The following is a 25540-nucleotide window of genomic DNA, read 5'->3' as shown; positions in this document are numbered from 1 at the left end:
ACCTTTTTTCATTTCCATATGACTTCTGTGCAACTTTTGCATGAAGAATAAGTACTGTTTGATCCCCTCGCTCTTTTAAATAATTTCGCATAGCTTCCCTAAAATAAAATATAAATATCACCATTACAGGGGTAAGATTTAGTATTACTATGCTCTATAATGAGAATACTTAAGAATATGTTTCAAACAAGCAACTCCAAAAATGAAAACAATAAAGCAAAACAAACCCATGAACTAAATTTAAAGAATATTATACAATGGGGAAATATATACTGCTCATCTTCAACTCTATTCTTTGTTCTTTGAAAGAAGCTGTCCCTCGCTCTTGGAATTTATGATATAACGCAATTAAACCACAATTACAACTTAGAGAATAACCAGAATCACTATGTACACTGCTAATTAGGCTTTAAACCCTTTATAAAATTAATGCATGCAATACTTTTGTATTTAATAATCTGATTCACTACCACCACTAGCCCCTCTCCTCCAGCTATTAGAATGAGTATTTTTTTACTGAATACAAAGCCATAAGAAATCCTTAGGTCATACAAATTTATTATTACATGTTCTTAAAGTAACAACCCTACAAAAGGACTAAGAAAGGGCTACCATTTATATACAGATACACAATTACTCTCAAGGATGTTACTAAACACATAAAGTTAATAAAAGCTAATGCAAATTAGTGAAAAACAATTAAATTTTGGAAAAAATACAATGTTAATTATTTCAAGCACAAAATACTCCAACTATCTATTTACTCTGCAAGTGTATAAAAAATTCAATGTCTTAAAAATATTTATTCACCCAATTATTTTGCTAAGCAATATAATAGAGTATGAAGAACACAAGGTCTACACAGATCAAACTTTACATTTCTGAATCAGTAGAATCCCAGTTCTTGAGATGTTTAACACATTACAAAATAAAGCAAAAGTGCTTCAAAGGCAATCATCAAGAAACTTTTAATAAAGTGAATGCTATTTTTATTTATAAGTAAAAGACAAATGTATAGGGGATAGCTACAGAATAGTAGTAAGTTATTAAACGTGGGGAATTCTAGACTTCTGGCACTTTGAAACTAAGTGGTCTGGGGCAAATCTCTTAACCTCATCTAGCTTGAGTTTCTGTATCTGATAATAACAATAATGCTGACATAACATAGAGTGGTTGTGGGGATTAAATGAGATGACAGCGTTTATGTTTAGTGACTGAAAACCTTTTGGCTCAAGGCAGGAATGGTAACACTGGAATCCAACAGATTGCACATTATTCCTTACCACTGTAACAAAGCTCAAAGTCCAGTAAAGACAGCAAAAAATGTTTGGAAAACAAATTGTAATGAGATTCATGTTCCAAATAGAGGTATGACCAAAGAGCTCCAATAGGGAGTGCCTATGTAAAGGAGGGGAGGGGTGATAAAGGACCACTCCTGGGAAAATTTTCTTAGAAGAGCTAACTTCTGAAGGAAAAGGAATAGTCACAGTAAGTGGGAGGAAGAAAGAGTAAGGCATTCCAGGGCCAGGGAGAGAAGTATGGACGAGCAGGAATGACCCTGCAAATTTGGGTACAGCAAGAGATTCAGGCTGAGGAGTAAACCAGCCACAAAAAACAATACTAGCTAAGATTTCTGGAGTGTTTACTATGTGCCAGGCCCTGAATAAATGCATTATTTCACTTAATCCTCAAAATCCAAAAGGTAAGTATTGTTAATACCATGGTGAATGTCTTGCAATTAATAAATGGTAGTCAGGAAACTGAAACAAATTCTCTAAAATTCTTAAGTGAGCCATGGCAGTGAATAAAATTGAGAAGTTGGGTACAGTCAAATTGTGAAAAGCCTATCAAATCCCTTGAAAATCTGACATTTGTAAACTTAAATACTAAGTATAAAAATTTAAGCTAATTCAAATATCACCCTATGATAAGATGGTGATAAAAGTGGTAGCAGGTAATAAAAATTTTAAGACACCTAGAAAAAACTTAAAATAAAAAAATCCATCTCTTTGAGAGTTAGGAAAAGATCATCATTTAATTTTATCTCCACTCCATTACAGAAAAACACCATGCTGTGGAAAGTGGATTTTCAATCTACACAAAAGGCAATGCAAGATCTTGAGGTTTCTTTTAAACATAGTTAATTTTCCTTTATAGTTAATTCTAGTGGTGAAATAGAGAAGGGGTTTTAGAAAGCATAGAGAAAAGACAAACTTGAAAAAAGGCTGACACACCAAGAAAGAGGTAATAGAAGACAGTACAGGAGAAGACAGGTTTTAAGTCTTTTGTTTCAGGAGAAGCAAGTGTTAATAGGTTCTACTGGACAAATGTCAACTCTGAAGTGCCCCAGAACTCCAAGCTGGAAGTATTTAATAGGTTGTTGGAAACAACCATCTGTAGTTCCAGAGAGGGATCTGGGCTGGAAAAGTAGGGTTCATTGGTATACACAGTTCATAAATAAAGCCATGGTAGTCAATGAAGTCTCCCAGAAAGAAAACACAGTGATAGGAGAGTCAAGAAGAAAATGTATAAAAGGAAATGAAGAACCGGTAGGGGTAGAACTGAAACTGTCTATTAGATGCTACGGAAGGAGACAACCTCAAAAGAGGGGAACAATCAAAAGGTAAGAGGCTGGAGAGGTGAAGGTCACTTTAATTTTAGCAAGAAGTCTAACAGCCACCAGCTAAAGCCTCACAAGTTATTTGTAAAATGAGAGGCCACTGTGATGCCTAACAAGTAAGAAAAGAGCCATAGGTACTATCTGGAAATACCCTCTAGGGAATGGAGAAAGAAGCTGACTATGTACAATGATTGAAAATCGGTATTGAAGGACTGGCTAATGTTGAAATCCATAAATGATAGTGTCAAGTCCCACTAACATTCCAAGCGAATAGAGACAGCACATTCTCAAACCTGCTGGGTACTGGACAAGAGGTGCAGCGTGGAGAGGATAACGATTAATAAGGGATTTGAGGTGTTAATAAGTCACGTGACTGACCATAGCATTCAAGGTAGATAAGAAAACAAAAGCTAAGCCAGGAGAAGGTCAATATCTTGACAAAACTGGCACAGAAGCCCAGTCACTGGTATAAAAAGTGAAAAGTTGCTATATACTTGAAAAAAAAAATTGTAAGAAACCATTTTAAATATATTTCCCCACGCTGAATTCTATTTGCATTTACAGTCTCTATTTTATCATTTAGCAATTACTTGATATGTTGGTCATATTTCATGTCTTTTTTCCTTGTCTTCCCAAAGAGTATGCAAAGCCTTTAAGACACACTATTAGGTACATTTTAGAAATGGAGGAGGGGTTAAGTAACTTTCCCAAGATGATACTGAAGTCCCAGGATTCAAATTTAGGCAGTCTGGCTTTGGAGGACAAAATTAATACTATCAGATACTTTTGCACTGGTATTATGAGCACAGCTTTGGTATGAAACAAACAGGGAGAGGTCTGACTCTTGACGCCTGTCAATTACTAAGCCTGAGTTTTCTCACCTGTTTTTTTTTTTTTTTAAAAAAGACAGTAATAGCTCATATTGTGAAAAATATTTTAAATTAAGTACCCCCACAAACTGACAAATATCTAGTGTCAGTAAACTCTACCTATTATTTTCTGAGAACAATGGCAGGAGGGAGGGGAAGATGGAGGTCGGAAGACTTACACTGAAGTTTAAGGGCAAACTTGAAAATGACCTGGAGGTAAATCATCAGGTGTCTCACCTGACTTGCAAGGCACAAGTTTTTGCAAGCATAATAGGTAAGCTGCACTTTTATACATCTTCCCATTAAAGATTTATTGAGAACCTATTACATCCCAGGCACTGGTTATCGTGCTAGCTGAACTGTTCACAATAATGATTACGACAAAAGATTACAGATCTCAAGGTACTTATGATGAATGCAAGATGACAGCTCTAGTTTTCCTTGTCTTTTCCCTTCATATTTATAATACAAATTCTTGAAAAAAGCAATTAGAACCTTAAGTAACCATTAATAATAGTTGTCCTGTAGTAGTAATTTGCCAAATAGCTTCTTTCAACAAGAAAAAATTTTCCTTTGTTAACAGAATATCAAACATTAAAATTATGTTATCTGGCAGTTAAAGGTTGACAGTTTTGTTGTGCACCTTAAGGAGCCGTTAAAAAAGATATAGGCAATATACTCAAAAGAAACACAATTAGAAAGTAAAGACCATGGAATGATAGCCCATGTGCTCTTCATTTAGTCTAGGGTTTGGTTAATTGAATAGGGTTTCAATTTCAGCAGTGTTGACATCCTGGGCTAAACAATTCTTTGTCGTGAAGGAGCTGTGCTGTGCATTGGAAGGCGTTTAGCAACATCTCTAACTTCTACCCATTAGAAACCAATAGCACCTTTCCTACAGTTGTGACAACCAAAAATGTCTCCAGATATTGCCAAACGTCAGAGGGGTAAAGGGGGAGGTCACCTGGGTTGAAAACCAGTGGATTAAAGAAAACCAAAAATGTTCCAACAATAAGTTGAGAAAATCACTCAGTCTTTTTAAGAAAGAATGAGGGAAATTTTGTCATTTGAAAACATAATATAGGTGCTGTAAAAACGTTACCAGTAGAATTACTACTTTGTATTACTGAATTGTTAAAAAACAGTAACAACAAAGCTAAAACTCATAATTTGTTGTAACAGTTACTATCTAACAAGTTTTGAAGCTTATGTATTCTTTGTTATTTCATTTAATAATTCCTTATAAAATATTCATTCTGAATGAAAGCCAATTAACAATTATTTGAAGAACACCATGGAGCAACTATTTTTGAAAGAGTTTACTCACTTAAAACACATTAGCTTAAACGTTTAGAAAATCAGAAAATTTTACCAGTATTTTTACTCACATGAAAGCATGGCAAATGCCATTCTAGTTTGACATGTTTAAACTATCACCATCTTCGTCAAACTTCTGGCTCTTTTTTCCTTTATAAACGTCTTTTTTTTTTTTAATATCGCAAACAAAATTCACAAAAAAGAACATCCTTAACAGTGTTAACCCCTATTCTTCTGAAAATAGAACCCTTACTTCCTCACCACATTCATGTACGCCGCCATGATTAGGCCAAGGGGCACATAAGTGATTTAAACCAGATGTACATGTGCGTGCACACGTTGGGGGCTGGGGGGAAAGCATTTGAGCTGGGAGCTAAAGTCCCAACTACTCAAGGAATGAAGTGGCCCACAAACTTGGAAAGTCCAGACAGCCATCCTTACAGATAGGATCAGTCCCTGTATTACTCAAATTGGAATTTTGTCACTTGTAAAATCCAAATAATAAAGGTTCCAATGTGAACTGTCTTCTGGTAAAGAAACCTAGTTTTGTTGTATCAAGTGTGCCCAAAGTAATTCCATACACACACCTCTGTACCTGCAAACATTTTAGAGAGCTGCAGTGTATACTTTGAGTAGTATTCAGTATACTGAATACTACTACAGGCCACAGGTCAGCAAACCACACTAGCAGCCTGTTTTTGTACTCTCTAGGAGCTAAGAATGCCTTTTACATTTTTAAAGGGTTGTAAAAAAGAACAGAAGTCTATGCAACAGAGATAGTATGCAGACCTCAAAGCCTAAAATATGTACTACTTGGCTCTTTACAGAAAACATTTGCTGACCCCTTCATAAGCAATAAAAAATAAAATGATTTTAAAAGAAAAGTTGCAAAACTGGAATTTCCCTGGTGGTGCAGTGGTGAAGAATCCGCCTGCCAATGCATGGGACACAGGTTTGATCCCTGGTCCAGGAAGATCCCACATGCTGCAGGGCAATTAAGCCTGTGTGCCACAGCTACTGAGCCTGCGAGCCACAACTCCTGAAGCCCATGCACCTAGAGCCCATGCTCCACAACAAAGAGAAGCCACCGCAATGAGAAGCCCACGCACCGCAACAAAGAGTAACCCCCGCTCGCCGCAACTACAGAAAGCCCACACACAGCAACAAAGACCCCAAACAGCCAAACATAAATAAATTTATTTTAAAAAATTTTGTTTAACTGTGTCAGAAAAACTGTGCTTTTAGAACACTATCTAAAAGATCATCCTCTAAATAACAACACACTTTTTCACTGTTGTTTAAGTTGGAAGATGGGGGTTAGGATAGAATAGGGTAGGTTTAAGAGATTTTTTTTAAGGGAAAGAAACCCTCTCTGAATTGAAGTGTCCAACCTCCATACACCCCAACGAAAAGCGATATAAAATTCCTTATTTATTCATTCATTCATTCATTTATGGCTGTGTTGGGTCTTTGTTGCTGTGCACGGGCTTTGTCTAGTTGTGGACAGTGGGGGCCACTCTCCACTGTGGTGTGCGGGCCTCTCATCGTGGTGGCCTCTCCCGTCGCAGAGCACGGGCTCTAGGCGCCCAGGCTTCAGGAGTTGTGGCTCGCAGGCTCTGGGGCACAGGCTCAGCAGTTGTGGCGCACGGGCTTAGCTGTTTCGCAACATGTGGGATCTTCTCGGACCAGGGCTCGAACCCGTGTCCCCTGCCCTGGCAGGCGGATTCTTAACCACTGCGCCACCAGGGAAGCCCTAAATTATTTTTGATCAAATACAAGACCCTAAAATTTTCCTAAAACGGAAAACTCTTTAAAGGAGAAATGAGAAAATATGGTGAAAAAGAGCCGATGGGACCTAAACTTGCCATACTGTCAGAAGGGAAAATGTCCTGACTTTTGAAATTAAGGTTAAATTTTTATCACAGAATTGGGAATTGATTTTACATTCCAATTTTCTGTTTTATTCAAACTGTTTTACTAAATTGCTTTATACTAGCTTTGATAATAAAGAGTAAAAAATCTAAGTTTGCCCTCTTTAAGAGATTTAAACAGAAATAAAGCTTACCTAAATTCTCCCCTAGAAGACACACTAATTTCTTTTAAGGTATTTTTAAAGGGTAAAATGCTACTAACATTTTTTACAGCTTTACTGAGGTTTAATTGAAATACAGAAAAATGCATTTATTTTCAAGTGTACGATTTGCTAGGTTTTGGCATATGTATACACCATCAGCACAATCCAGAAAGACAGTCATCATTCCCAGTTTCTGTCTCTCCCCAACCCCAAGAAACCACTGATCTACTGTTATTATAGATTAGTTTGCATTTTCTACAATTTTATATAAAACTGTACTTTCTCCTGACTTCTTTAGAAAATTGGACATAATTATCCTAAGATTCCTCTATGTTGTTGCATGTATCAATAGTTCATTCCTTTTCATTGCTAAATAGAAAGCCATTGGAGAATATACCACGATTTGTTGGTCCATTCACGTGTTGGTGGGTATTTGAGTTATACCTATATGGCTATTATAACTAACACTTCCACAAACATTTGTATTCAGGTCTTTGTATTAATACGTTTCCATTCTTCGTAACTGAATATGTAAGAATGAAATGGCTAGGCCATGGTAGGGGAGTTTTAACTTCTTAAGTACCATTTTATTGCACTTCACAGATATTGTCTCTTTTTTTTTTAACAAATTGGAGGTCTGTGGCAACCCTGCATCAAGCAAGTCTTTCAGCACCATTTTCCCAACAGCATTATTTTTTAATTAAGGTAAGTACTTTTTTCCCCCAGACATAATGCTATTGCATTAGACATAATGCTATTACATTATAGCGTAAACATAACTTTTACATGCAACAGAAAACAAAAAAAATTGTGACTTATTTTCCCCCAAATCAAAAGAGCTTTTATTGCATCTTTAAAATACCACAAATGAGTCCGAAGAATCATCTGGCATCTTGCTGTTTCTGTAGCCAGACCACTCAAATATTATTCATCAGCCTGCTGAACTGTTTCTTTTTTCAGAAACATAGATACCATCCAAAAATTTTCTGATATCCTTGTTTTTAACTGTTGGGGCTTGCTGAATCAAAGCAGCTAAATTTGACACAAGTTCAATGTCGTTTCCTTCAAGAATCAACTCATCTTTCTGGACCTGATACTGAACAAGCAACGCCTGGCCTCATCCAAACCCTGAGGATGTATTTTTCACCCCCAAAATTTTGGATTTCAACAAGAGAACCATTCTCCTGAATATCAACATTGATGGGGAACTGAGCATATACAGACCTCATAACATAAGTCCAGTGTAACACCCTTGATCATGTTTTGTATACAACTACAGACAGTGCAAACAGTCGCCAGTTCCCTTCTATTTCCCCACCATTTGTGAAGCCAGAGTGTCTTCTTTTTCTTTCCAAGGAGACTGAGTTCTACATTGATGTGACTGAAGTCCCTCCACAGGGTGCCTCTAGAAAATTTGTGTGTCTTGCCTGTTTTCGTCTAAAAGCTGTATAATTTGACATTTTACATTTAGGTCTATTTTGATCTAATTTTTGTATATGGTTCCAGGTATGAATCATAGTTATTTTATGTTATGTAAGTGGTGGGTGCATATGGTTATCCAACTGTTCCAGAATCCTTTGTTAAAAACCCTTTAGCTGACTAAACTGCCTTTGTACCTTGACTGAAAAACTTATCTCAAGAACAATTTCTGGTCACTATTCTGTCGCAATGATCTACTTGCTATCTTTAAACCAATACCATCCTTGATTACTGTAGCTATCTAACAAGCTTTGAAATCAGGTAGTGTTAAGTTCTTACTGCCCTTTTTCAAGGTTGTTCTGGCTAGTCTAAGACATTTGCATTTGCATCATAAATTTCAAAATCAGCTTGTCAACTGCTATAAAAAAGCCCATTGGGATTTTGATTGGGATTATGTTGAATCCATAGATGAATTTGGGAAGAACTGACACTATTGAGTCTTCTGCTCAAAGAACATTTATTTAGGACTTTTCAGCAATGTTTTGTAGTTTTCAGTACATAGTTTTTGCACATCATGTGTCAGATATTTTCCCCTAAGAATCACATATTTTTTGATGCTACTGTTTTTTAAACTTCAATTTCCCACTGTTCATTACTAGTATAAAAAACGCAATTCATTTTTGTATGCTTTATACGTTGACTGTGTAGCCTACCACCTTGTTAAACTCACCTATTAGTTCTAATAACTTTTTTTTTTTTGGAAGATTCCATAGAGATAATACTGATGTCTACAAATAAAGTCAGTTTTACTTCTTTCCAATTTAGATGCCTTTCTTTTTCTGGCCTTACCCGTACTAATTAGAACCTCAAGTACAATGTTAAATGGAAGTGGTTAAAAGTGGACACCCCTGCATTGTTCCTGATCTTGAGGGAAAACATTCAGTCTTTCACAAGTATGGTGTTAAATGTAGTTTGTTTATAGGTAACCTTTATAATAATGAGGAAATTCCCTTCTATTCCTAGATTGATGAAAATTATGATGAAGAATGAAATGTCAAAAGCTTTTTCTAAATCCCTGAGATGACCAAATGATTTTCCTTTTTTGTTAATGTATTAAAATGACATTGATTGATTTCCATTTCTGAGATAAATCTCATTAGATCACGATGTATCATCCTTTTAATATATTGTTGGGGGACTTCCCTGGTGGTGCAGTGGTTAAGAATCCACCTGCCAATGCAGGGGACACGGGTTCAAGCCCTGGTCCAGGAAGATCCCACATGCCATGGAGCAATTAAGCCCATGCGCCACAACTACTGAACCTGTGCTCTAGAGACCGTGAGCCACAACTACTGAAGCCCACACGCCTAGAGACCCTGCTCCACAACAAGAGAAGCCACCGCAATGAGAAGTCCATGCACCACAACGAAGAGTAGCCCCCGCTCGCCGAAATTAGGGAAATCCTGTGCACAGCAATGAAGACCCAATGCAGCCAAAAATAAAAATAAAATTTAAAAAAGAAATAAACAGATCAAAAAAAAATACTGTTGGATTCATTTTGAAAAACTGTTAAAACATTTTATATCTGTGCTCATAAGGAATATAAGTCCACAATTTTATTTTATTTTAATGTCTTTGTCTGCTTTTAGTAACAGGGCATCACTGTCCTAACCGAATGAACTGGGAAATGTCCTGCTTTCCAGTTTTCTGGAAGAGTATGTATAGAACTGGCATGATGTATTTCTTAAATGTCTGGTAGAATTCAATAGCAAAATCATCTAAGCCTGGAACTTTCTATGTGGAAGGTTTAGAATTACAAGGTCAATTTCTTTAGATATAGGGTTATTCAGGTTATCTATCTGTTTCTTCCTGAGTAAGCTTTGGTAGCTTGCCTGTTTCAAGGAATTTGTGTATCTCTTCAAAAGTTGTTGAATTTATCGGCAGAAAGTTATTTCTAATATTTGCTTGTTATCCTTTAAATATCTGTAGAATCTATAGTGATATTACCTTTCTCATTCTTGATGCTAGTAATTTATACAGAAACAGATTTCTATTTGATATGATTATCCTTCTGTATGAAGGATTTCTTTAACATTTTTTGTAGCTCAGGCCTGTTTATGATTAATTCCTTTTCAGTTTCTTATGTCTAAAAATGTCTTTATTTTGCCTTTGCTAGGTATAGAATTCTAGGTTGCCATATTTTTCCCCCTTGAGTACTTTCAAGCTCTTGTTCCACTGTCTTCTCCCTAACAAGGTTTCAGATGAGAAACCTCTGTCATCCTTATCTATATCTTTTTTTCCTCTGTATATAATTTATCTTTTTTTCTCTGTTGCGTTTAACATTTTCTCTTTATCACTGACTTCAAGCAATTTGATGATGATGTGGTTTAAAAAAAATGATAGTTTTTGCACTTGGGACTCACTGAGTTTCTTGGAACTGTGGTTTTATAGTTTTCACCAAATTTAGAAAATTTTCAGCCATTATGTCTTCATATATTCTTTTAGTCATACCTTCCCCTTAAATGACTCCAATTACATGTATATTGGTGTATTTGAAAATAAACCACAGCCCATTAATGATCTTTTTTTTTCCAGATATTTTCTCTGTGTGCTTCATATTGGATAGTTTCTATTGGTATGCCTTCAAGTTTGCTAATCTCTTCTTCAACAGTGTATATCTGTGATTAATCCCACCAAGTGTATTTTTTCATTTAAATACTTTAGTTTTCATCTCTAGAATTTGCTTTTGATCTTCCCTTTTTTATCTTCCAGGTCCTCTATTTAAGTTGTTCAACCTCTCCTCTAGCTCAGGGATCTACAATTACAGCCTGCATGTCGAACACAATCCACCACCTATTTTAGAAATAAAGTTATACTCCAGTATACAGAAATGTCCATTGGTTTACACATTGTCTGAGGCTGCTTTTGTGCTACAACAGAGTTAAGTAGTTACAACAGAGGCTGTTTGGGTCACAAAAATACCTACCATTTTACCCTTTAACAAAAATTTTATACACTCCTGGTCTTAGCTTCTTTTTTTTTTAAACATCTTTATTGGAATATAATTGTTTTACAATGGTGTGTTAGATTCTGCTTTATAACAAAGTGAATCAGCTATACATATACATATATCCCCATATCCCCTCCCTCTTGCGTCTCCCTCCCACCCTCCCTACCCCACCCCTCTAGGTGGACACAAAGCACCGAGCTGATCTCCCTGTGCTATGCATCTGCTTCCCACTATTTATTTTACATTTGGTAGTGTATATATGTCAATGTCACTCTCTCACTTCGTCCCAGCTTACCCTTCCCCCTCCCCATGTCATCAAGTCCATTCTCTATGTCTGTGTCTTTATTCCTGTCCTGCCCCTAGGTTCTTCAGAACCACTTTTTTTTTTTCGATTCCATATATATGTGTTAGCATACTGTATTTGTTTTTCTCTCTCTGACTTACTTCACTCTACATGACAGTCTCTAGGTGATCTTAGCTTCTTAAACATAAAGAAGACAAATGTAATAACTGTTTTAATGTCTTTGTCTAATTTTATCATCCGTACCATTTCTGGGATGGTTTTGACTGATTTTTCTTATTATGAATTATATTTTCCCTACTTCTTTTTACAATTGGTTATTTTGATTAGATGTTAAGACACAATGAATTTCATCACCTTTTTGAGTGCTGCATATTTTTTATTCCTTTAAATATTCTTGAGCTTTGTTTTAGGACACAGTTACTTAGAAAAAGTTTTATCCTTTCAACCTTGCTTTTAAGTTTTGTTAGGTGAAACCAGAGCAGCATTTAGTCTAGGCCTAATTTTGTACCACTACTGAAACAAAACCCTTCTGAGTACTCTTGTTGATGCGCTGTGAATTATGAGATTTTTTTCCACTTTGGCTATTGGGAACAGGCACAATTCATAGTATTGAGGGAGCTCTAGGAATTCTTTCCTCTAATTGTTTAGGTTGTTTTTCCTCCCAACCTTCGGTAGTCTCCTCACACAGGTGGTAATCAATACTCAGCTTAAGACTAGAGAGGACCCTCTGTAGATCTCTGGAACTCTGCATAGCTCTTTCCTCTCCAGTTCTCTGCCCTAAGAGTTCTGGCCACCTTAGCCTCCTTATAGTCCCAGCTCTACCTCCACAACTCATGGTGCTTACTAGGCTCCACCTGGATTCCCCTTCCCTACATCATGTACTGGAAACTTTCTCCAGGCACTAAGTTGAGGCAATTGTAGGGCTCACCTCATTTGTCTCCTGTCTCTCAAGGATCACTGTCCTTTCTTGCCTGCCATTCAATATCTTGAAAACCACCGTTTCATATATTTTGTCCAGGTTTTTAGTTGTTTTAGGCCGAAGAGTAATTCTAGTCCCTGTTACTCCATCTTGGCTAGAAGCAGAAGTCCTAAAAGCTACTAAAATTTTCCAAACAGGGAAAACTGCTTAAAGGGTAAATGGAAAATCATGATAAAGTAGATGGGACCTAACTATATTATTGTTTATATTTAAGGAAAGGAAAGGAAATTTTACATATGCAGGTAACTATTCATCAAAATATATTTTATCAGGGACTTCCCTGGTGATCCAATGGTAAAGAATCCACCTTCCATAGAGTCTGTCATACAGAGTGAAGTAAGTCAGAAAGAGAAAAACAAATACCGTATGCTAACACATATATATGGAATCTAAGAAAAAAAAAAAAAACAAAGTTCATGAAGAACCTAGGGGCAAGACGGGAATAAAGACACAGACCTACTACAGAATGGACTTGAGGATATGGGGAGGGGGAAGGGTAAGCTGGGACAAAGTGAGAGAGTGGCATGGACATATATACACTACCAAACATAAAACAGATAGCTAGTGGGAAGCAGCCGCATAGCACATGGAGATCAGCATAGCACAGGGAGATCAGCTCGGTGCTTTGTGATCACCTAGAGGGGTGGGATAGGGAGGGTGGGAGGGAGGGAGACGCAAGAGGGAAGAGATATGGGAACATATGTATATGTATAACTGATTCACTCTGTTATAAAGCAGAAATTAACACACCATTGTAAAGCAAAAAAAAAAAAAAGAATCCACCTTCCAATGCAGGGGACATGGGTTCAATCCACATGCCGTGGGGCAACTAAGCCCACGTGCCACAACTACTGAGCTCACGCGCCTCAACCAGAGAGCCTGCGTGCCACAAACTACAGAGCCCACATGCTCTAGAACACGTGCACCACAACTACAGAGCCCATGCGCCCTGGAGCCTGTGTGCCACAACTAGAAAAGAGAAGACCTGCACGCCACAACTAGAGAGAAGCCCGTGTGCCACAACAAAAGATCCCGCATGCCTCAACGAAGATCCTGCGTGCCACAACTAAGACCCGACACAGGGCTTCCCTGGTGGCGCAGTGGTTGAGAGTCCGCCTTCCGATGCAGGGGACACGGGGTCGTGCCCCGGTCCAGGAAGATCCCACATGCCACGGAGCGGCTGGGTCCGTGAGCCATGGCCGCTGAGCCTGCGCGTCCGGAGTCTGTGCTCCGCAACGGGAGAGGCCACGACAGTGAGAGGCCCGCGTACCACAAAAAAAAAAAAAAAAAAAAAGACCCGACACAGCCTAAATGAATGAATGAATGAATAAATATTTTATCGTTAGGAGTCACTTGAACCTATTGCTGCTGGTAATGAAATTAAAATATTTATCTATTAAATTTTAAATTTCAAAATGCCTATATATGTGAATTAAGCAATTCCAGTTAGAATTTCAAGATATATAAAAATAATTGAAAATACATTAACATGGACCTGTGAGATAAGTTATATTTTCCCAGCCCACTTGATCTGAAATACACCTTAAATTTTTTTTTTATTTTGAATTTCAGGCATTTCGTAACAGCAAAGTTATGAAAGCACAAACAATTCCTAGTCCCCATTTCCCCCAGACTCTCGAATGTTAATATTTTACCATATTTGTATATTATGGGTTTTTGTGGGGTTTTTTTGCGGTACGAGGGCCTCTCACTGTTGTGGCCTCTCCCGTTGCAGAGCACAGGCTCCGGACGCCCAGGCTCAGCGGCCATGGCTCACGGGCCCAGCCGCTCCGCGGCATGTGGGATCTTCCCGGACCGGGGCACGAACCTGTGTCCCCTGCATCGGCAGGCGGACTCTCAACCACTGTGCCACCAGGGAAGCCCTATATATTATGTTTTTAAAACCATTTAAGAGCACATTATAGACATAAAGTCCCTTTTTCCCAAGATACTTGTGTTTATTTCCTAAAAAGACAGTCTCTTATACAATCACAATGCAATTATCACTGGTAATAGATTTTATTCAGATGTCTCCCACTGTCCCTCTAATGTCCTTTATTGGGGGTGGGAGTATGGAGCAGTATTGAGAAATAGCTGTCCTCAGGCCAAATCAGAATAGCCTTCAGTTTGTTTGTTTTTTTAATTAATTTGAGCTGGAACACAGACACACCATTCATTTACATATTGTCTACAGCTGATTTGGGGATGCAAGAACAGAGCTGAAAAGTCAAAACAAACTCAGTGTGCCCCAAAAAGCCTAACACTTTTATTATCTGGCCTATTACAGAAAACGTTTGCCAACTCCAGCTTTAGAGCACAAGAAAAATTTGTTCCTGCTCCAGGTTCAGTTGAATTTGTCATGTTTAACTTAGTTGTCATGTCTTTTTGGTCTCCTTTACTCTGGTACTGCTCAGTCTTAGTTTTTCGTGATTTTGAAAATTTTGAAGAGTAGATGCTGTTTATTTTATAGAAATGTCCTTCCATCTGTGTCTGTCTGATGCTTCCTTATGCTTAGATTTAGCTTATGCATTTTTGGCAAGAACCACTACAAAAGTGATAGTATGTCCTCAGGATGCATATGATACTTAGTTGTCCATTATTAGTGATGTTAATTTAGAACGCTTAATTAAGGTGGCATCTGCCAGGTTTCTTCACTGTCATGTTACTGCTTTTCACTTTATAATTAACCATACTTTGTGAAGATATGCTTAGACACTATAAAAACACTTTGTTTCTCATCAGACTTTAAACCAGTAGTTTAAGAATTCACTGATGATGTTGGCCTGAAACGATTATCACTGTAACGGTTGCCAAAATGTGCTTTCCTAGGTCCATGATTCCTTCTACACTTATTAGGTGGAATTCTTCTGTAAAGAAAAGCTATCTCCTCTCCCCCATTTATCGAATTATTTATTTAACTCAGTGTAGACTTCTAAACTGTCCTTCTATTTTATGGGTTTTAATCTATTACTATCATTATTTATTTTATGACCAAAGTGTCCATGATTTGGCTAAAAGAAGCCTCTTCAAACTGGCTCCCCTTGTGTGTACTTCTCGCATGCCCCTGTCATTCTTTGAGTGAAACAGCTTTTTTAATAATAGTAATAATGTGGAAATAACCCAAATGGCTATCGGTGTGAATTAAATAAGGAGCAGTGGGAAGACAAGGAAAATCTATGGATACACTAAGGAGAACAAGGTAGAAGATCTACAGTTAACAGAACAATGGTAGAGTATGATGCCAGACTTTAAAAAGAAAAAAGACAGGTATATGTTTATACACACATACGATTTTCTTGAAAGATACTAACGACACAGGGTAGCATTAACTCTAGGACTGTAACTGTGGAACTGAATGTCTTATTTTTATTTTACAATCACTGATGGTTAGAAATTTTTAAAATCATATTCAAGACTAACACTTTTAAATTTAACATGTGTAATTAAAATGCATACCGTAAAAAATTACATAATTAGAATATAATATTTATAGTCTCATTAAAAATGGATAATATCTTTGTTTTAAAATTCTCTTCTAAAAGCATTTAAGTATCTTTCAAGTTCCAGTTGTGATCAACAAATTGTGACTGGCTAATGAAGCTAGATATAGGAAACTATCTTTACACTGTAGCCCTTGTTATATTAACTATATAATACTCAATATTAATTCTTGAAAGGTTTCATTTTTCCCTTTGAACTGTATCCTCTTACCCTGTTTTTTGAAGGGAGAAAAAGGGGAGATGTGGGGAAGGGAGGGTGGAAATACGCTCATGATCTAGATACCATTATGTGAATAACTTCTTGCAAAGAACACCTAATATAGCTTCCAAAATGACAGGATCTAACACTTTTATGAAATGTTTGGGTGAAAGACTAACATAATGCTTACCTAGTAAGTCGTTTAGGTGGAGGCCGCTCACCAAATTTTCTAGAGAAAAAATAAGAAAAAAAAATTAAATAGGCTGTATGACATGCTCCACAGTAAGCTTTTTAGGCACCATGAAATCTCCTTTATGACTTATACTTCAACCCTACTAAAGTCCAGTGTAAAAAGAAATCCTCTAGTAAACACGTATACCCAGTTATAACAAAATACATTCTTTAAAACCATTCCTAAACAAAACAACAAACTCTAACTAGGCCTGACACATCCACTCTAAGCATGTACCATGCTGATTAGATGAGGATGACAGGTACCTTCCAGAGACACCTTGCTAAAAGACATCTAACCAAAGACCCCCCTGCCCCAGTCTCACATAATCTGGAGCACTCAAAAAAATCCTCACAGCCCAAGAGGTGGTGTAGAGCTCACAAGTGTTTACCATGTGCCAGGCACTATGTTATACATTTTTTCCCTTTTTAATCATTATAAAATAATTCTGGAAGATACATATTGGCCCATTTTAAAGATGTAGAAAGCAAGCTGCCCAATATCACAGAGTAAATTAAGTGACAGACAGAGTTAAGATTTAAACCTAGATGTTGACTACTTAATTAGTTTATAGCATATGGCCCTTCAAAAATAAATATGCTACATGTACTAGCATAGAAGCATTTCAGTTGTTTGGGAGAGGGCAAAGAGAAAAGCATGAGCAAGGATAAGCACAATTTAGGTTGGAATTAGAAATACATACACCATGCAGGTTAAGAGAAAGACTCAGAGTGAGATTAGCTGAATTCAAATCTATGATTTGGTATTGGGTTGGCCAAAAAGTACCTTTGTTTCTTAAGTAAAAATAAAAGACACATTTTTCATTTTCACCAAGAACTTTATTGAACATATTCACTGTTTTGTTCTACTACCTTCTGCCATTTTTCAGGCAACTTCATAATTCCATTTTCCCAAAACTTTTTATCTTTTTGAGCAAAGAACTGTTCCAGGTCCTTTTACAGTCTTCCAAGGAATTGAAATTTTTTCGGTTAAGAGAATTTTGTAAAGACCAAAATAAATGGAAAACCAAAGGTGCAATGTCTGGTGAATACTCGAATGAATCAGAACTTCCCAGCCAAGCTGTAACAGTTTTTGCCTGGTCATCAGAGAAACGTGCAGCCTTGCGTTATCCTGGTGGAAGATTATGCATTTTCTGTTGACTAATTCTGGACGCTTTTTGTTGAGTGTTGCTATCAGCTGGTCTAATTGGGAGCAGTACTTGTTGGAATTAATCGTTTGGTTTTCCGGAAGGAGCTCATAACAGAGGACTCTCTTCCAACCCCACCATTACACGACATCCCCTTCTTTGGATAAAGACTGGCCTTTGGTGTGGTTGGTGGTGGTTCATTTCGCTTGCCCCACGATCTCTTCCGTTCCACATTGTTGTACAGTATCCACTTTTCATCGCTTGTCATAATTTGTTTTAAAAGTGGAACGTTTTCATTACATTTCAGTAGAGAATCGCATGCGGAAATACAGTCAAGAAGGTTTTTATCGTGCTATGTGGAACCCAAACATGAAAGCGATTAACATAACCAAGCTGGTACAAACTATTTTCAGGGCTTGATTCAGATATATTGAGTATGTCTGCTGTCTCCCACGTGGTAGAACATTGATTGTACTCAGTTAATGTCTCGATTTGATTGCTATCAACTTCAACTGGTCTACCTAACCGTGGAGCATCGTCGAGCGAGAAATCTCCAGCACAAAACTATGGAAACCACTTTTGATGTGTTCGATCAATCACAGCACCTTCTCCATACACTGCCCAAATCTTTTTTTGCATTTCAGTTGCATTTTTGCCTTTCTTGAAATAATAAAGCATAATATGCTGAAAATGTTGTTTTTTCTTCCATCTTCAATATTAAAATGGCTAAACAAAAATTGATCAATTTTTTTTTTTTTTTTTTTTTTTTTGCGGTACGTGAGCTTCTCACTGTCGTGGCCTCTCCCGTTGCGGAGCACAGGCTCCGGACGCGCAGGCTCAGTGGCCATGGCTCACGGGCCCAGTCGCTCCGTGGCATGTGGGATCTTCCCGGATCGGGGCACGAACCCGTGTCCCCTGCATCGGCAGGCGGACTCTCAACCACTGCGCCACCAGGGAAGCCCCAAAATTCACCAATTTTGATAAGTCTTTTTTTAAATGCATGCTGATATGACAGCTGTCACATACAATCTAACAAAACTCTCTCAAATGAAGTTTTAGACAACTAAGCGCTACAAAAGCCATCTTACGGACAAAACTGAACGAACCTTTTGGCCAACCCAATATTTACTTCCTGTGCAGCCCTGAAATTATTTGACTCTCTACACCTCAGTTTCCTTCCTCATCTGTAAAAAGGACACAGCGGTTGTACTGACCTCAAGGAGTTGCTGAAGGGATTAAATGTGGTAATTAACATATAGAAGATACATAGAACAATGCCTGGAATACAGTAAATGACGAATAAATGTTACTAATTATTACTGTTTTTTAGTTATAAATGGTTATGCCAAAATAACTAAAGATATTAAGTGTGATATTAATAAAGATAAGTATAAGAGGAAGAAACAAATCTCTATGTGATGATCTCCTATTTCCTCTGAAATAAGATCTTCTGAAAAGACATGGCAGAGGCACACAGCACTTGAAGAAAAATGATCAATAGAATTTTGTTTTCTTTTTAAAGCAGGATTGCAGTTATAGTTTAAGTGACTTGTTCATAATCACAGTTATAGGTTTGTGAAACCTAATTTGACTTAAGATTTCTCTACTATATTTGTCATATTTTACATAATTATTAACTTTGATGACTGAAGTCTTAGAATCCCATGTACTTCCTTTTGTTGAGTAATTTAATGCTATATGACATTGTTTATGAACTCCATTTATAAACAATGGGCATCTGTGACTTTGAATATTTTGGTATTTTAGTTAACTCTAAAATATTGAAAAGTGACTTTAATTGAAATAGCACTAAAAATGAGCAAATAATCCAAGTTTCTGTCAGAAGAATTAATAACAAGTAATTCTCATTGATTTTATCCTATAGGATGTTCAATTTTAAATACAATGATTTAGTAGTAATATAAGCAAGGCTGCTGAAGACCGTAGTTTTAAAACACTGAACTATTGGCTAATCTATGATGTGAACTCCAATTATGAAGTTAAAGGCTCTACTCCTGAATCTTTTTCCACAGGAAAGATTTTCTTTTGAACCTTTGAGATTGACTAAATGTACCACTGCAGCATATGATTAAAATAAAACTGCCTCACTAGAATATTTTTACAAAAACCAGGAAGTTTAAGACAATCTTTAAATTACTTCTTCACATATGTATTTAAGAGCAGTTATACTTTATAGAAGAAGCAAATTGAGGTGTGGCCAGAATCTAACTAAGGGCTTAAAATGGTGACAATTTTAGAGAGAGACACAGTTAACAAATGAAATAAAACTTTTCAGTGAGAATCACGATGCCACTAACCCTTCAAACTAGCTAATAACTCCAACCATTAAGCATCCTTTGGGATCTAACACAGAATTGAACATAAGTTTATTACATGGCTAGTAAGAGATCCACTGCACTCAAAATACAAATGCAAATTGTTTCTTGGTGCTGTGAAATGCTTACAAAATTAGATTAACAACTGAATGCTGATTAAAATATGTGTCTACCTTCTTTTTTGGAGCTACCCATTAGATGAAGTCAACAATCATATAACATGCTTGTGCAATATCACTCCTGCCCCAATAAAAAACATGAGCAAGAGAACTCAGCAATTTGCCTGCTAAGCCTAAACAGCATTTCAAAATGATGCAGTGTTCTGTCTAGGTGCTATCCTAAGGCTAGAAAGCTTATAAATGTTAATAAGATTCAACTGGTTCTTCAGTATATAATAAAGCATCTCCAATTGTGTGCAGTCTCAATCCTCTCTTCAATGCATATGCCATCACATTCATATCTATCCCATTAAAAACTAATGGTTGGGGCTTCCCTGGTGGCACAGTGGTTGAGAGTCCGCCTGCCGATGAAGGGGACACGGGTTCGTGCCCCGGTCCAGGAAGATCCCACGTGCCGCGGAGTGGCTGGGCCCATGAGCCATGGCCACTGAGCCTGCGCGTCCGGAGCCTGTGCTCCGCAACGGGAGAGGCCACAACAGTGAGAGGCCCGCATACCGCAAAAAACAAACAAACAAAAAAAGCTAATGGTTACTGCAAATATCATATGATATTGCTTATATATGGAATCTAAAATAAAAGGGTACAAATGAACTTATTTACAAAACAGAAGTAGAGTCACAGATGTAGAAAACAAACTTATGGTTACCAGGGGATGGGGGGGAGGGATAAACTGGGAGATTGGGATTGACATATACACACTACTATATATATATAAAATAGATAATTAATAAGAACCTGCTGTATAGCACAAGGAACTCTACTCAATACTCTGTAATGGCCTACATGGGAAAAGAATTTTAAAAACAAAACCAAAAAAGAGCAGATATATGTATATGTATAACCGATTCACTCTGCTGTACACCTGAAACTAACACAACACTGTAAATCAACTATACGCCAATAAAAAATTAAAAAAAGAAAACCTAATGGTTACTGTATCTATTAGAATGCGAGAAGGATCAGAAAATGAGGTTTCCGAGAAAATTCATAAAAGTGTTTAGTAGGTTCACAATGCACAATTCTGAAGCTCACAATTGAACTAAATTCTAATTATTCAAAAAAATTCATAGGTCTACATATTTAAAACTGTCATTATACCAAGATACTATATGCACCCTATACTTATCAAGATCCATTTTCCTCTACTAATCTGATGTATTGATAGAATATACAAAACTTCAGGAATTATCTACTACAGAAAGAAGGCCCATCTTTAAACATGAGTGACTTAGGAAAATTCATAATGTATATTTACATTATGCAATCAAAATAACCAGTTTTCAGCAGAAATGACAAGTCAGCTAACAATTACTCAGAGACTGATTATGATTTAAAGATTAAGTTCTATCCCGCCCTTTTGCAGTAGGGAATGGTGAGACAGGCCGGTACAAATTTTTTATCTTTACTTGTAATCTATTTTTTGAAATTTTATTTATTTATTTATCTTTGGCTGCTTTGGGTCTTCGTTGCTGCGTGCGGGCTTTCTGTAGTTGCGGCGAGCAGGGGCTACCCTTCATTGTGGTGTGCAGGTCTCTCATTGCAGTGGCTTCTCTTGTTGCGGAGCTCGGGCTCTAGGTGCACGGGCTTCAGTAGTTGTGACTCGTGGGCTCTAAAGCACAGGCTCAGTAGTTGTGGTGCACCGGCTTAGTTGCTCCATGGTACATGGGATTTTCTGGGGCCAGGGCTCGAACCCGTGTGCCCTGCATTGGCAGGTGGATTCTTAACCACGGAGCCACCAGGGAAATCCCTTGTAATCTATTTTTAAAACAAGATATCTATTGACGTGTTGACAACTGAAAACCAGAAATAAATTGGATCAAACAAGTTTAGGCCACTCTTCCGTAAAACACTTTCATAATAGGTGCCCACTATATTTAACAATGCAAAAACAAAAAAATCTAAAACCTTAAGTACCCTAGGAACACCTTTGATTTTATGAAGTACTGACTTAATTCCTCATTGTAACAAAGAATCACTGTTATCCAATTTCTCTTTTTGATATTATAGGTTGTCAATATCTCATTTGCATGAGTAGGTTTCTCAAATTTTTTGCACACTATATAAAGCATAGTTTTGATTAAATGTGATCATCAACCCTGTTATATATTTAAAAGAAAAAAGTTGTAATTCTGGACTTTTTTTAAGTAACAAGCAAAGGTTAGCTTATATAAAGGTGATTACCCTTTTCTTCTATTATGTATGCTTCTCCCTCATATTGGGATTGGTGAACAAAACACAAAAACCTATGTGCTGGATTTCCCTGGTGGTGCAGTGGTTAAGAATCCGCCTGCCAACGCAGGGGACATGGGTTCCAGCCCTGGTCCGGGAAGATCCCATATGCCGCGGAGCAACTAAGCCCGTGTGCCACAACTACTGAGCCTGTGCTCTAGAGCCCGCGAGCCACAACTACTGAGCCCACGTGCCACAACTACTGAAGTCCACGTGCCTAGAGCCTGTGCTCCGCAACAAGAGAAGCCACCGCAACGAGAAGCCCACACACCACAACGAAGAGTAGTCCCCACTCACCACAACTAGAGGAAGGTCGTGCGCAGCAACAAAGACGCAATGCAGCCAAACATAAATTGGGGAAAAAAAAAAAAATCTATGTGCCATCATTAGTAATGCTCATATAATACTATGGCTCAAGAAAACTTACACTGCCCAAAGTATCTATGTTGTAAGTATAATTTTAGGCTAGCAAACTCATTTGACTTTAATTTCACTAGCTTTCCCTTTCTAAGATAACAATGATCTTTTATTCAAAATAGAAAGAGCTAGGGAGAATATTATTATAGCTAAATCTATTTTCATATACCTGGCAGTGTGAGGATTTTTTAAATTTTGCCATCAATCACTAAACATAGCACTTCCTACCTATAAATAGTATTAAGATTCCCACATATCCTCCAATCCATTTGAATTTTCAAATAAGTAAAAAACCTGCATACACTTTACACACTTCTTTCACTTCTTTTTTGCTCATGGTGGAGATGTAATATTGTTTTCCCCACAACAGATACATTTCCTTCTATATTAACCAATCTGTTAAGGAAGTATATGACTACAAATGTATTGAGGACAAACATGATAATATCAAAACTTCACCATCTTAACACCTTTTCTAGCTAACAGATGACTCACGTGAGAAAAACCAAGTCAAAAATCAAAAGGCGGGGGCTTCCCTGGTGGCGCAGTGGTTGAGAGTCCACCTGCCGATGCAGGGGACATGGGTTCGTGCCCCGGTCCGGGAAGATCCCACATGCCACGGAGCGGCTGGGCCCGTGAGCCAAGGCTACTGAGCCTGCGCGTCCGGAGCCTGTGCTCCGCAACGGGAGAGGCCACAACAGTGAGAGGCCTGCGTACCGCAAAAAAAAAAAAAAACAAAAGGCGGGTGTGGAAGGATAAGAAACAACTTTTTTGAATATAGAACAACTTAGTAATTACACTGCTAGAATACTGTCTAGTAACAATATTAGAACTTCCAAGTTTAAAAACATAGAGCTGGATGGAAAAGCAAGCTCAAGTAATGTGGGAAAAACACCTTTTCTAGCTAACAGATGCTTTACACGAGAAAAACCAAGTCAAAAAGCAAAAGGCGGGTGTGGAAGGATAAGAAAAAACCTTTTTGAATATAGAACAACTTAGTAATTACACTGCTAGACTACTGTCTAGTAACGATATTAGAACTTCCGAGTTTAAAAACATAGAGCTAGATGGAAAAGCAAGCTCAAGTAGTGTGGGAAACTATTCTGCCCTTGGGTGTAGAACTAAAAGTAATTTCCTCTATTTTTTTGTATTTCACAAATTTTTTGCTTCATGCAGAAACAATATTACAATAAATTAACTCAAGACACACTGGTGTGGTATTTGCAGGAAAAATGTAGAAAAGAAAGCATGAACAATTCAAACTCATAATTAAGCCAAACTCTGCACCAAATCTGCTGTAAACAGTATACAGTTCAAAAAAGTACTAGAATTCTTGAAACATGATTCAAGATACTGAAATTAAACAACATTTGATGGGAAAATTAGGAAACCTGATTCATATACTCAAGAATCCATACCTGATCATTCCACCAGGAGAAAGAAACAAATAGGTGATATACACTATCACTATAATCTATGCTAAAATATAATACGAAAAACAAAGCAAGTGGTACTAGGAAGCTGTTTAGTAATTTACTCACAAAAATAGAAGATGCTAGTTAGAAAGGACTACACATAACATACTGTCTTTGTCTCTAGATTCATTCATTCACCTAGTATGTACAAAATATAGGTACTTGGTATACATCAGTGAACAAAAGAAACACAAAATCCATGTCCTTATGGAACTTACATGCTACTAAGACAAATGGACAATGGCATATGTTCAAAGATATTATCTATATAGTTTATAAAACAAAAATGTAAGAAACAACTTAAATATTGTACTTATTGAATATGATTTAAAAGATTAATATTAGACTAATCTAAAAAATATATTTAAAGTAAATATGTAACTTATTTTTACTTCTAAAAGCTTATTCATTCTATACCTATGGCAGAAAACAGCCTACGTATTAAGTCACATAACTTTGAGCAAGATATGTCACCCTTTGTCGCATTTCAACTTCTAGCTTTGAAACTACTCTTACTTTAAGAACCATATTTAATGGCAATAATGCTCAAAACCTGTCAGGGTGTAACTAGTGGTCTTGGATACTGTAACAAAGACAATCAAGGCAGGAGACTGGATACTGTAACAAAGACAATCAAGGCATGATGTAGTCTCTGAAATCATCACATTTATTAAGCATGTTTCTATTAGAACAAGTATCCTATGGGGTAGACTTCAAAGACATGCCACACTTGCAGTTGACCCCATCAGGTGGAGAACATGCTCCCCTTCTTACTAGTATACTGGGTAGAGAACATTTGAAAAGCACTGCTTCCTTAATTTTTAAAGTCCCTTTATCCTACCTTTTCTTTTTCAATTAAAACCACAACAACAACAAACTTAACAGTCTGTCAGCAGTTTGTGTAAAGAATCAGGAAGAGTGGAAAGATACAAAGAATGAGTGACTGGGACCATCATTTCCAGCTATTCTCAGCATCTGGCTTTTTAGGTATCTCCAATATTATTATTACCAGGTTAGGGTAAAGATGTCTTTTCTAAAAGCCATACCTGAGGAGGGATTTCCCCCAATTAAATCTGCAACAGCCATAAGCCTCACCACCCAGTTAGCACAACTGAGTTATGAGAACACTGGCATCCATTAACATCACATATAAAGATCTTATATGAAAAGTATATGTCTTAAAACCTATGGCTCAACAAGAGGGAGCAATGAGACACTGAGCAAAGTACTCCAA

The 25540-nt window shown here is 37.2% G+C and overlaps 1 protein-coding gene and 1 pseudogene across 5 annotated transcripts in view; both read right to left on the bottom strand.

The window, feature by feature from the left end:
• The window catches only part of LOC137223615 (recombining binding protein suppressor of hairless), a 116479-nt gene that overhangs the window by 27394 nt on the left and 63545 nt on the right, over positions 1-25540 (bottom strand). For 4 of the 5 annotated variants that reach the window (XM_067735670.1, XM_067735673.1, XM_067735672.1 and 1 more), the window contains 2 exons: positions 16482-16520; positions 3-98 (listed from right to left, as the gene is read on the bottom strand). In XM_067735670.1, the coding sequence (XP_067591771.1) occupies positions 3-98; positions 16482-16520 (135 nt within the window). The remainder of the gene's footprint in view (positions 1-2; positions 99-16481; positions 16521-25540) is intronic. The other variant, XM_067735674.1, reaches the window with a different exon arrangement.
• On the bottom strand, positions 7404-10781 carry LOC137224123 (large ribosomal subunit protein uL6 pseudogene; annotated as a pseudogene).

This window comes from Pseudorca crassidens, chromosome 4 (assembly GCF_039906515.1).
Source record: "Pseudorca crassidens isolate mPseCra1 chromosome 4, mPseCra1.hap1, whole genome shotgun sequence".
In the NCBI taxonomy this organism is placed as follows: domain Eukaryota; kingdom Metazoa; phylum Chordata; class Mammalia; order Artiodactyla; family Delphinidae; genus Pseudorca; species Pseudorca crassidens.
Note: the sequence above shows the minus strand (reverse complement) of the source record. Positions and strands in the feature narration are given on the sequence as shown.